The sequence below is a fragment of the Peromyscus maniculatus genome, chromosome 4 (assembly GCF_049852395.1).
Source record: "Peromyscus maniculatus bairdii isolate BWxNUB_F1_BW_parent chromosome 4, HU_Pman_BW_mat_3.1, whole genome shotgun sequence".
Taxonomy (NCBI): Eukaryota; Metazoa; Chordata; class Mammalia; order Rodentia; family Cricetidae; genus Peromyscus; species Peromyscus maniculatus.
Genome location: NC_134855.1, coordinates 87185560 through 87199035, shown reverse-complemented (window position 1 = coordinate 87199035; position 13476 = coordinate 87185560). Strand labels below are relative to the sequence as shown.

General features: G+C 35.8%; 1 protein-coding gene across 2 annotated transcripts in view; it reads left to right on the top strand.

Annotated features, from left to right (window-relative positions):
• The window catches only part of LOC143272950 (anoctamin-3-like), a 183821-nt gene extending 170590 nt beyond the window's left edge, over positions 1 to 13231 (top strand). For both annotated transcript variants that reach the window (XM_076570259.1, XM_076570260.1), the window contains 4 exons: positions 9 to 182; positions 1639 to 1735; positions 7167 to 7394; positions 12263 to 13231. In XM_076570259.1, coding sequence (XP_076426374.1) covers positions 9 to 182; positions 1639 to 1735; positions 7167 to 7183 — 288 coding nt within the window. In that variant the 3' untranslated portion in view covers positions 7184 to 7394; positions 12263 to 13231. The remainder of the gene's footprint in view (positions 1 to 8; positions 183 to 1638; positions 1736 to 7166; positions 7395 to 12262) is intronic.
• The last annotated feature ends 245 nt before the right edge of the window (positions 13232 to 13476 follow it).

Below are 13476 nucleotides of genomic sequence, written 5' to 3'. Positions count from 1 at the left end.
ATCCCTAGGCTGTACAAAACTGGTCATATGGATGCACATGTACATTGTTGAAGCTTGGTGCTAATCCCAATCATATGGACAAAAATGGTAATACTTCTCTTCACTATGCTGTGTCTGAAGATAATCAGAAGCTGGCTGAATATTTGCTTAAATACAATGTAGACATGGAACAAAAGAACAAGGTATAGTTCACAGCACTGTAGTCCCCAAATAATCTGAAATTCGTGTGTGTGTGTGTGTGTGTGTGTGTGTGTGTGTGTGTGTGTGTGTATGTGTGTGCGCACGCGCACCAATAGCAATACACATAGGATTAACTTCCTTGAATGAAAATAATTTGAAATAGCTTAATTGTTTAAGAATATGACTTCAAATAGGGAATGTGACTTGCTTTGAAAGAAGTGTTAGAGTCTAGATCTTTCTTGCATAGAGGAATAGTATTTGTGAAACATCATGTGAAAGGGTAAATAAAAGGAAGGCAATAGTGGGTACATTTTGGGGGACCCTGCCAAGGTATGCCACTAAGCAAACAAGCCATGCACAACAGACCTAGTGCAAGGTTTACTGGTGAAGGAGAGAGTGAAGAGTGAAAGGCCATGTCAGCCTGGGGACTTGAAAGAGGCAGACAGACCAGAGGAAGAAGAAAAGCAAGGGAGAAAAGAAAAGTCAAGAGAGGAAAGAAGAAACAAAGAGGAGCAAGAAGCAAGAGAGATTAGAGACAAGGAAAGTGAAGAGTCAAAGAGAGCGAGCTGAGCCTGGCAGGCACTTTTAAGGGGTGAACATGTCACTTAGTTGATCGGGAAAGGCACCTGGAGACAGGTGATAACACAACTCCTTTTGTGACATAGGCAGGCTGCTGCTGGGGCAGAAACTATGTCACAGTGACTCAGACAGTGGTCAGTACTCTCAAAGGAAGAAGGCACAGTCCCACTAGCGCTTGTGTTTGTTACTAGCTCTGTTGATGAACAGTGTAATTCAGCTTTTTCCCAGGAGCAAGAACAGTCACCACCTCATTTCTTAGTGCCTGTTCTGCTTCACTTTATAGCAGGCAAAACCATTTCTCCACCACCTATGCTCACTCCTTCCTATCTTCTCCTTTCCTGTCTTCTAGGTTTAGAAGCCATCTGCTTGTAAAATATAGAATTATTGTTTTGAAATTGAGATATTTTATTTTATCAAAAATTTAAATGTAGAAAATATTCCAGAGAGAGAGAAGGCATATTTCTTGTGAAATCATTGTTATATCTTGATTGCCTAGGAGAGGAGATAGAAAATTCTGTGGCCAAAAATAGTTTCTTACTGGGATGTTTAAGAAGTTATTTTTAAAAATGAATAATCATTTTCTATGTGGAATGTAAGAGTTCATCAATATAAGGTTAACTTCTTTTATAAAATGTGTACAAGTAATCAGATGACAAGTAATCTATGAATATGTGTCTTGTAAACTTCCATTTTTGTTTTACACAATGGTAAAAGATAAGCTTAATGTAGACAGCATGTATAAGGTTGGGTATTGAAATAATTGTGTTTTTAGGCACAGTCTTTTTTGTTTTATGTATAGTTTCTTTTAAATCAGGACATTTACATATTCTAAAATGAGTAAGAAAACATTAATTGCTTTAATTTTGGTATTAATTTTAGCCGAGTTCTTGTAAGCATGCTCCTGCTAAATGTCCTAGTAACTTAGGTGGGGCTGGAGATCAGAGAGACAAAAAGGAAGCAAAAGGAACAGCGGAAGGTAAGAACTATATTCTGTAAATGTGTTATTTGACAGAGTATCTGTGTCTAACATGAGTACTGATGGATCTAGTAGTCAACAGACTTCCCTGTCAATGGATACCAGTGAAAAGTGGAAATGAAATGACATCGATGGCACCTATTACCAGTCTTAACAACAGGGGAGACTGAGGCTGTTACTAACAGAGTTTGCTTATAGTTACCAGTTCAGGACATTCTCATATGCAGTGTCTCTGCAGAAGTAAGGAAGAAATTAGTATGGGGAATGAGTAAGAATAAATATAAAAATAATGATAAAGGGAATAAATAAGGAAAAAAAGGACAAATTTTTATTGTACTGAATATGAAAGCAAGGATGCATGGGTTAAGAATATGAAAAAGTTGTCTTCATGTAAAAAAAAAAAACTGGCTTGAGAAATAAGGAAAAGTTATCCCAATTTTCATCAGTATCTCATTTTACAAAAGGTCATTAATGTCTGACAAACTGTATCATGAGGAAGTAGATTTACTTTACTGTAGATAAATATTATTTCATGAATCATTTGGTAAATTTTATTCTGATTGTTTGTTTATCCATGGTTACCTGCCAAAGTGTTCAACAGTCAGGAGTAGGTCAGGGGAAAGATGAGAAATCTTATTCTACAAAGTTATTTGAAGAAATGTATAATTGAAATGGGACAGAGTAACACTAAACAGACTGATCAGGCTTTATTTATGTATTAAAGATACACACACACACACACACACACACACACACACACACACGCATTTTTGTGTGACAATAACAATTAAAATAGGCCATGGAATCCAGAAATAGGAAAGCTGGAGTACATGGGATTGGCTTGAGGAAAGAAAGGACAGGGGAAAAGGAGGTAATATTTTAAATATAAATTAAGATTAAAGAATAACAAAAATTGAACAGAGGGCTGGGGAGTTGAGTCTTTTGTAGGAAAAGAGTTTGCTATGAAGGAATAAAGATTTGAGTTATATCTAGACTCATATAAAAAGTTGGGCATGTGTGGTGTGCTCCTGTAACCCAGCACTTTGGGGACAGTGTCAGGAGGATCACTGAGATATTCTGACTTCTTGCCTTGCTTCAAACTCAGTGATTTATCTTGTCTCATGGGATAAGGTGTATGGTGTTAGTCAAGGTCACCTGTTGTCCTCTTCTGCCTCTGTTGAGCATACACAGGTATGCACCTGCATAGACACGGACCTATACATGTTCACACAACACATTCACTAATACACATAACAAAGACTGAAGTAAAGTTAAACAACAGAATAGAAATTATTTTCCTGCCACTAAAAATTACTCATGTGATATTTATTAAATAACACAATATATTAAATGGCTGCATATTTTCTTACTTAGGAAGTTTGAAGGAAACAATTTGAATGGTGGGTAGCACTAGACATATGAGTGGCATGTGAGGTCTTTCACAGTTGAGGAGTGTTCATAACTAAGGATAGTGCTGAAGAGGAGGATGAAGTTTAGGACCTACAGAGAGGACAGAAAATAAATGAAGGAAGTTGATCAGCTGGTTCCAGTCCACAGGCAGCAGCTGGTAGCTGCACATCTGTATACCACTGAGCACCAGCCAGCCTGAGAGACTGCAAGACTAGTAAGCCACATCTGGCTCCTAGTGAGAACTTTTCTTAGTTTTCTCAGGCCTTATGTGGATCTACATGGCTGCATGTTGGTCACCATATGTGGATGGATGTGTTTTTCTTTGGGCCACTAGATCACAAAAAAATGACACAGAGACTTATTAAATATGAAAGCTCAGCCTATAGCTTAGGCTTGTCCCACTAGCTCTTACAATTTAAATTAACCCATTTCTATCCGTCCATGTGTTGCCATGTGATTCGTAGCTTTTACCTCTCCTCCTGCATGTCTTGCTTCCCCTGTGACCAGCTGGATTCAGCCTTTCCTCTTCACAGAGTTCTTTCTGTCCAAAAGTCCAGCTTTACCTCCTGCCTAGCTATTGGCCATTTAGCTTTTTATTAAACCAATCACAGTGACATATTTCTATACAGTGTAATCAAATATCACACAAGATCTTACATTAATTTTGAGATAATACATTTTGGATGATATGTGGTTTAGTAGACATTCTTTGAGAACTCACATGACATATATTAATACTCTTGGAGAAAAAAAAGAGTACATTATTTTATTTTTCCTTTTTCTTTTTAGCTGGGGACCAAACCCATAGCCCTGTGCTTGTGAGGCAAACTTTGTAACAGACACAATGTTCACAATGTATGCATTTGAAAATTCAGTTCATTTTTGATAATCACATTTCACTACTGAAGATTTATTATTACTTTGTTCAACATATAATTCATATAGCATTTTTATTTTTAATTATTTTTATTTTTTGAAATTATAACATAATTTGATCATTACCCCATTCCCTTTCTTCCTTTCAAATCCTCTCATGTTCACCTCATTGTTCTCTTTCAAATTCCTGGACTCTTTTTAAGAAATTGTTGTTGTATACATATGTGCATACATGTATGTTGCTAAAGACAAAAATATAACCTGCTCTGTCTGTATAACATTATTGGTAATGGAATCATGAATCTTGGAGAAGAGTCTACAGCCAGTTTACTAAAATTATATTTTAGTGTATATGTATATATATATTAAAATTTATATTATAAAAATATAACATGATTCCTTAAAATGTCTGAACTAAGCCGGGCGGTGGTGGCGCACGCCTTTAATCCCAGCACTCGGGAGGCAGAGCCAGGCGGATCTCTGTGAGTTCGAGGCCAGCCTGGGCTACCAAGTGAGCTCCAGGAAAGGCGCAAAGCTACACAGAGAAACCCTGTCTCGAAAAACCAAAAAAAAAAAAAAAAAATGTCTGAACTAAAAGGTACTAAATACAGTACTTATCTTTATCTGTGTTAATCATAATTTTGGAAAATTTTAGTTTTTCTGCCTGTTTTGGATTTTTGTTTTGTTGATGATTGAGGAACAATGTAAGAAAATACACTGAATACAAATTAAAATACAGATTTAATTAAATTTGAAGGTATTTTTTATACATCGGCCTGAGAAAATATATTGATCTCATATTACACAAAACACATAATAGATTTCAATATTAAAATAGGCTATGAGTTTTCAGAGGACTATTGGATATTAATTAACCACACATTTTAAAGCAGTGCAATGTTAATGGAAGGATTTATAAGATACTCTACTCCCCATCCACGCGTGTGCTACTCTCAGCAATGGTCAGTCGTAGATTCAAGTCTGTAGCAACAAATCACAAATGACACTGTGTGATCTGACACATTTTCCTTTTTCTCACCTTACAAATTTAGAACTCTGTCTTGTAATTGATTCTCAATTTTCTGCTAGTGCAGGCACAGGAATCCCTATATGCTAAGTTAGATACACATATATTCCAATTGCTATTTCTTCTCTTCATGAGATGAGATCTACATGAGCAAACTGGGAGTCAGGGCTGGGGGTAAAGGAAGGCAAAGAATGGGGAATGAGAACATAAGGAAATGGAAGGGTAGACCTGGAACAGGGACAAAGTGGGAGAGCAAGGAAAGAGATCCCATGATAAATGAAGACATCATGGGAACAGGAAGCGGCAGGGTGCCAGGGAAGCTCTCAGGAATCCACAATGATGACCCCACCTTGGACTACTGGCAATGATTGAGATAATGCCTGGACTAGACTACTCTGGTGACCGGTCTAGTGAATACCCTAACTGTCATCATAAAGACTTTATCCAGTGACTGATGGAAGCAGATGCAGAGATCCATGCTAGGGGCCAGGCTGAGCTCTGGGAATCCAATCAATGAGAGAGAGGAGGGATAGCCTCTTTTTCTATGGTTATTATTGGTGTGTGTGTATCTCCTCTTTCTCCTATGTACAGTATTTATTTAAGTATCTCCACTACATTGGCACATTGGCTTAGTGATATTGAACTTAGTATATATATATATATATATATATATATATATATATATATATATATATATATATTTATATATATATATAAAACTTTCTCATTCTGTTTTTGTTTTTTTGTTTCTTTATGGTTTCAGGTATGCTTTGGGAGAGGTTAATTCTCCTTCCACAAACAGTCATTATTTGTCTGTAGTTCTTTGTCTAGAAGTGGGACTCTGTGAAATTTTCTCCCATCCACATTAACATGTCCAATGATACTGGCACCATTCCAGTCTGGGTTATGTAAGACATTTCTAGGAGAGACTTTGACAGCAGGACCCCTGGTATTCTGGTTCATAAAACTGATTGTGTCTCTTCCAAGCTGTTCCCTAAGCCATAGATGCAGGAGCTGTAACATAGATATGTCCATTGGGGCTGAAAGCCCCACAACCTATTGATACCTGTATTGTGTACAGTTAGTTTTCTATGAAGGTCTCCATATTCTGTAAAGAGAAGTTTCTTTGATTGAGGTGTTGTAGCCAAATGTTTAATTATACTCAGGTAATACATGAGGTGCACATAAGGGAAAGCAATTCTTTGCAAATGTTCTCAAAAGGTGATTTTGTAAAATCTACTAACCAGTTTACAAATACTGTATGACCTCTTCTTGGAAGGCATGAGGACTGCAGTGATGACACACAGATGACCATTCCACTTTGTAGGGCAATGAGTGGAACTGGGGTAACTTAAATGAGCTGGGGTGAACTCTTATAGTAATACGGGGAACTTACAAGGAACTAAAACAACCACAAAAGAAGATTCTTTCTCTTTGTGCAATGATTAATTGTCTATACGTTCTCATGGAGAAGAAAGAACTCATGAGGCCCCAACTCCATATGAAAATAAGGAGCCTGGTGTTTAACAATTCTAGTGCAGATAATTACATCTTCTAAGAGTTTAAGAGGGCAAAAGTCATATCTTGTCCAAAGGACAGAGTGGTATAATAGTGAAATCCACATACTTCTATATGTTTCATATTAGCTTGTCAAATGAATATGTTTAAGCATGACATCATGATGTTATAACAAATTTTCATGTAATAAATCCCTCTAATCAAGAAAGTGAACATCCAGGACCTTATGTTACTCTTTACATATTTCATTATATATTCCTATAACATCATGAAGAACATTATAAACATGTTTAGTCTAGATAGAAGGAGTCTTATTGGTCAAGATGCACATCATTGATACCTATACCCATCCCTTTTTAAAAAAAAATCTAGTTTCATATTTGGAATACATCTAGAATCACATGAACTATCTTTGGAAAAATTTCATACCCACAAATGCATACCCACAAATGGTACACACAGAAGCACCTTCACTGTTAGCATGCCATTTCCATGAAAATTTCATTTAGTTTCATGGCATTATTGTTAAAATGCAAGTAATGTAATAGACCTTCAGTAGGAAGTTGCAGCTTTAGATTTTACCCTTTACAATCTTTGCAGGAGTAACGAGAATTTAGAGAAGAGCAGGACAAAGCTTCACATGGAAATGCAGCACAGCAGATCTACAGGAAATGCACAAAGCTTGAGGCTGTTCACTGAGAGCTCTTCTGCTGGCAATTTTGATAGCATACCAGGACCCAGAATAAGTCTCCTCCGGAAAGAAAACCTGACAGCATCTTCTTCAAACTCTCCATGAAAAACCAGGGGCTGGAAGACTGCCTAGGAATGGTTAGCTATGCTTTCCATTGTACAGTTGTGGTGCAGTTCTTGTTTTTAACTTGGTTAACTATTAGGCTTTGCGGTTGACACCTCCTAAGTTAAGACAAGAGCGAATCATGATAAAGAAGAAAAGTAGAGGGATTAGAGAGAGGGCTCCACTGGGAAACTGTGCTAATGTGTGGTGCAAGGGCATGAGTTCAGATCCCCAGTACCCACCTAAAAGTTTGGCATAATGGCTGTCACTGTAGTGATGGAGAATGGGTGGAGACAGGGGCATCCTGTGGTTCTCAGTCAGGCTAGTCTTGAAAAAACTGTGAGCTCTAGGTTCAGTGTGGAACCTTGTTTAAAAAAATATAAAGTAGAAAAGAGAGAGAAAGATAGTGGAAGTAAGCTACCCCTACAGGAGTACATGCACTGATGAGTGCCACCCCGTACATTATTAGTACACATGTACACACACACACACACACACACACACACACACACACACACACACATACTCACTACATGTAACAAGAGAGAGAGAGAAAAAAAACAAAATTAGAAATTTTATAAACTTGGAAAGTTCCTGGTGTTCTTATTTCAATGAGATATCATTTACAAATTTTATATAAAAGTGAGTGGATTTAAACATTTTTTTTTTTTTTTGAGACAGGGTTTCTCTGTGTAGCTTTGCGCCTTTCCTGGAACTCACTTGGTAGCCCAGGCTGGCCTCGAACTCACAGAGATCCGCCTGCCTCTGCCTCCCAAGTGCTGGGATTAAAGGCGTGCGCCACCACCGCCCGGCTGGATTTAAACATTTTAAGTGCATTTAAAATATGAATATAAATTGCTGTTTAGGAAATGATCATTCCTGAACAGACAAGGTGGCTCAGTGTGTAGAGACCCGTGTTGTGAAGCCTGTTGACTCTATTCAATCTTCAAAGCCAACATGTGAAAGGAGAGAAAAAATTGTCAAACCAATTGTCAACTGACCTAGACAAATGATCCATGATATGTGTACACCCAGATACAGACACACACAAAATGAACACATAGATACATAGATGCATAAATGAACAGACATGAATGAAAAGGATGATTCCCGCAATAAGTCTACATATGCCTTGACATGCTTTGGCTCACTTTCTAAGCAACTTTTAGCTTGGCTGTGCAACATTTTGATGAATCTTATTTTTAGGTTTCATGTTCCAGCTTAATTCCAAGATGATGTGTCCTATGCACTAGGAGCCATTGCATAGTTTTGTTTTGTCCCCACTAGATGTTATGACTTTGCAATTACAAGTTTTGTACCTGACATGAGGAGATACATCTTTTGGGTTCTGTGTATAAAGAATCATTGTCTGATCACTGAAAAAACATATTTGGTGCTGAGAATTGAGGGTATAATCTGTGGTTGTAAGCACACTCTTCTGCCACAGAGCTAGAATTATTTAATTAACATAAAGGTTATAAATAACATCTGATGCTGGGCGGTGGTGGTGCACGCCTTTAATCCCAGCACTCGGGAGGCAGAGCCAGGAGGATCTCTGTGAGTTCGAGGCCAGCCTGGGCTACCAAGTGAGTTCCAGGAAAGGCGCAAAGCTACACAGAGAAACCCTGTCTCAAAAAAAACAAAAAACAAAAAAAATAACATCTGACTTTTTTTCAGATGCATCAAGAGTCCCAATAGAATTATAGATACAGAAGCAAATAAAGCAAGATATGTTGCCAAAATGTATGAACTTAATTCAAATTAATAGATTTTTGAAATAAATTTTAAACAGTAACTGGCTTTCCCTTATTTTGCTGTATTAACTAGTGTTTTTACAGACAGTGAATGAAATATATAAGGTGTAAACATTCATAACATCCTCATTATTAATTGTCTACAACTTTTAAAAGCATCTACTTTTTTGGAAAAAAAAACACAAAGACATAATTGCTAAAACACAAGGTACTGAGGACACAAAAACAACAACACTGAAAATAAACAACACAATTCCTGCCAGTAACATGCACAAATTTCAATAGTAACTTTAACTATTGATGGCGTCAATTCTGCAACCAAAACATGTGGGCTGACTGAATGGATCAAGAAACAAAATCCATTTATTTGTTATCTATGAGAAATGCATCTTATCTTGAATGATAGACACTTTAATAATAGTGTAAATGTATGGAAAAATACTCTGATTAAACAGTACCAGGAAGTAACCAGGTACAACTGTCTATCTCAATATCTGACAAAAGAAACTTCTAACTAAAATTAATTAGAAGAAATAAAAAGATACACTTTATTCCATTTAATAGAACTGTCAACCATCCTAAATATACATGCACCATACTCTGTTGCACCAAAATTCATTTTAAAAAAAGGTACTACTAGATTTAAAGACACAGTCTAGCATTGACCCATGAGTGATTTTTAGTATGCTACTATATCTAATTGATAGATCATCTGGACCAACAATAAAGAGAGAAGCATCAGAATTAAGTGAAGCACACATCAAGAAGACTTAACAGTTAGCTGCAAAATATTCCACACAAACACCAAAGAATACACATTTTAGTTTCTATCACAATGAATCTGTCACTTGCATTTTGAAACTATTCTTAACAAATAAAAGCCTTTTCAGATTAACTTTCTGAAATCCCAAACTCATTTAATAATCTTTGTTTTAAATTTTCAAACCTAGTAAAATTATTACAAAATTTATGTGGTTGTGAGATACCATATATATGTATATTATTTATTTATTTATTTATTTATTTATTTATTTATTTATTTATTTATTTATTTATTTATTATGTATACAGCATGTATGACTGCAGGCCAGAAGAGGGCACCAGATCTCGTTACAGATGGTTGTGAGCCACCATGTGGTTGCTGGGAATTGAACTCAGGACCTCTGGAAGAGCAGTCAGTGCTCTTAAACTCTGAGCCATCTCTCCAGCCCCATATATGCTCATTCTATAGATTGTTTCTTAATATCCCTAAACTAATATAGTATCGATAATATAGCATGAATAGACATGAGATGAATTAAAAGTTCCTCTTTCTTTGATGCTGAGTATGAGACAGTACATGTGATTATAAAACAACCATTTTTAGTTTTATTTAAAGTGATTGTCATTATAATATTATATGGTGATATTTTATTTGTGTTGAAATGTGATTTTATTTGCATGTTAATAAATAAAGTTGCCTGGGGGAGAAAGCTAAAAGCAAGCCATTTAGCAGAAGTCCAGCTGTGGTGGCACGCATTCTTAATCCAAGCACATGGCAGGCAGAGTCTCTGTGTGTTCAAGGACACAGTCAAGTGGTGACCAGACCCTTTAATCTCAGTATGAACCATAGAGACCTGGAGGTCTGTATAGACAGGCAGTGATGAGGAAATCATGTGGTTGGGTTAAAAGCCAAAGAGAAGGTAGAACAGAAAGGCAATAAAAAGATGGGTCAGACAGGAGATGGTCTCTCTCAGGGGAAGGACGGCAGCAACTGGTAAGCTAAAGTCTTTGTTAGTGCTCTGATCTTTTGGGTTTTAACTCTGCATTTGGCTTTGTGTTTCATATTTAATAAGACCTTTTAGAATTTCAGTTACAATATTATTCAATCATTTGGAGAGTTTGGTGGTCCTCTCTCTTATGAAAAGCCTATCATCACAAATTATAAAGGAACAGATACATGAGTTGACTATCAGCCTATCTGGCTCCATGATATATTCTCCTTTCTCTTTCCTATATTTACCTTAGTACTAGCATCAAGATGCAGGTCATATGAGGGCAATTCAGAAAGTTATATTTAGTACTATTTTAACTCATGTATCAAATAAAATTCTGCTTAGAGGACCAACTATATCCCAATATTTAGCTATTATCTTACTTTTACCATGAGATGAGGTAGAGGAGAGTTCACTTACACATGTCTTAGAACCAGAATCTTAATATATATAACATAAGACTATTCCATGAAAACAATTAGTATACCAGAAACGAATATCTGTTTTAGACCTTACATTTGTTGTAATTAACATCCATTTAAAGAACTGTTTTTGGGGGAGAATATCCCTGACTGGCCTGGTATAACAGGTTGGCCACGAACACCCAGAAGTCCAATTGCCTCTTCCTCTTGACTTCTGGGATTAAAGTGCAACACCACACAAAGCTTGAGGGTATTTTGATAAATATCTCTATGGAGATTTCTATTTGGTATTCCTTTTCGACAATTTCCCTTGTCTTGTTCCTTGTGGCTTGCTCCAGTGCTTGTTTTTTTCTGTAATTTTTTGCTAATATTTACTATCTTTACGGCTTTCCATTTGCTTCTTTCTGAACATTATTTATGTTGACTAAATATTTTCTATTTTCATGTGAAAGTAGCAAAACCACAAAGGATTTCAGGATTCCATAGATTCTTAAAGACTAGTCACATTGCTATTCACTTCATAATTTAATGTCCTCATATTTAGTATCCTGGGTAAAATAGTAGTTTTTATATAAAATGTTAAACTCAAAATTTTAATGGGCCTCTGTGAGCATAGTAGACATATATGAGGTTTACTCTAACATTGCTTAATACAGGACATATTTCTCTGGGTGTTTTTATAAGAAATTGAAAGATTGATCTATGTATTTCAATGAGAAAAATATCAGAATGTGCTTAGCAAGTGAACCCAATGGTACAGGGTTAAAATGAATTATCATGAAAAGGGGAGATTTAAAAGAACAACACTGGATAGGATATAGACATTTTTGGAAGGCAACTTGGAAATGTAGAGAAGATGTTTATATGCAATATATAAAATAAGGACTCAAAATATTGAAGCTTACCTGTAAGTGAATATTAAATTGGTGAGACTGAATGATTCTAACAAATATTTTGCTTTCTTTGATTATAGGAACTGACAACCAACAATATTTCTATTGACAAATATTAAACAATCTGAAACAATTGGAGGAGTTGCTATGGCAGATAAAAACATGGATTATCTACTTTTTAACAACCTCTCTCTTGTGTGCATATGTGTGTGTCTCTGTGTGTGTGTCTGCCTGTCTCTCTCTCTCTCCCTATCTCTATTTGTATCTATGACATCTATATATCAGTTTACAAAGGATATGTTACAGATCCTCTTATACAGGGATCAAAATGTTGCTGAATTATATGTATGTGTGACTCAGCTCAGGATAAATTTCTTCTATTCCTCCTTGCCTCTCCCTACATTTTTACAACAGACATATGTGGTAGATAGGCCCCCTTGCACCACATTCATAGAGCTGTATCTTCATAGATGTCAGCATTCATACAGAAACAATAGCTGGTTGAGTCTACATTTAACCTGATTTGAAAAAATAAGGAAATTGTGAACATCTTAAGGACCACTATCCTGAAATCAGATTTAACATTTAAACATCAGACGTGTACACTGATCCCACTGAAGTGGGAGAGCAGGTAGTGAGTTGTCATAGGACATATTCTACAGATATACCAAACAGATAGTTTAGAAAAAATAATTCTTAATAACAATGTTGTTCTTTTCAGTGAATATTTTACTCATATTGAAATGTAAAGATTACTGATGTCAAATACTTCTCTAAAATCTATCTTATATTTTACTTATAATAATCATATTTCAGTATTGAAAGATTGTTATCCATCATATATTAGATATGATACATAGAACTTCTTACATAAGTGTATCAAGAAACATCTATAATGTGTAAAGTAGAAGAAGCAAGTATTGTTGGCATGGCAATATTCTGAAAATAATAAAATTGTTAAAGATTTTTTTCCAAAACTGTATTTGTTCAGTATAGCACACTCAAATGTATATAAAATGTGTTATTAAATATTCCAGAATTACTGATTGAACTCAGTTTTCTGTCTTTGGTAAAATAGATAAACTTTACACTTTACTGAAGTGTTGAAACTTTGTACTCATATTTTCCTGATCTTTACAAAAACCTAACGTCTCAGATAATCATTTCAAAGACTATCAGAAGAATTCAGCTCTGTCCCAATACTTCATGAGTTTGCAGTAACCACAGAAATAGTCAGACTGAATTGCTTCTATTCCTTTGTGGTTTTTTTTAAGGGCTGAGAAATGTACTTCCT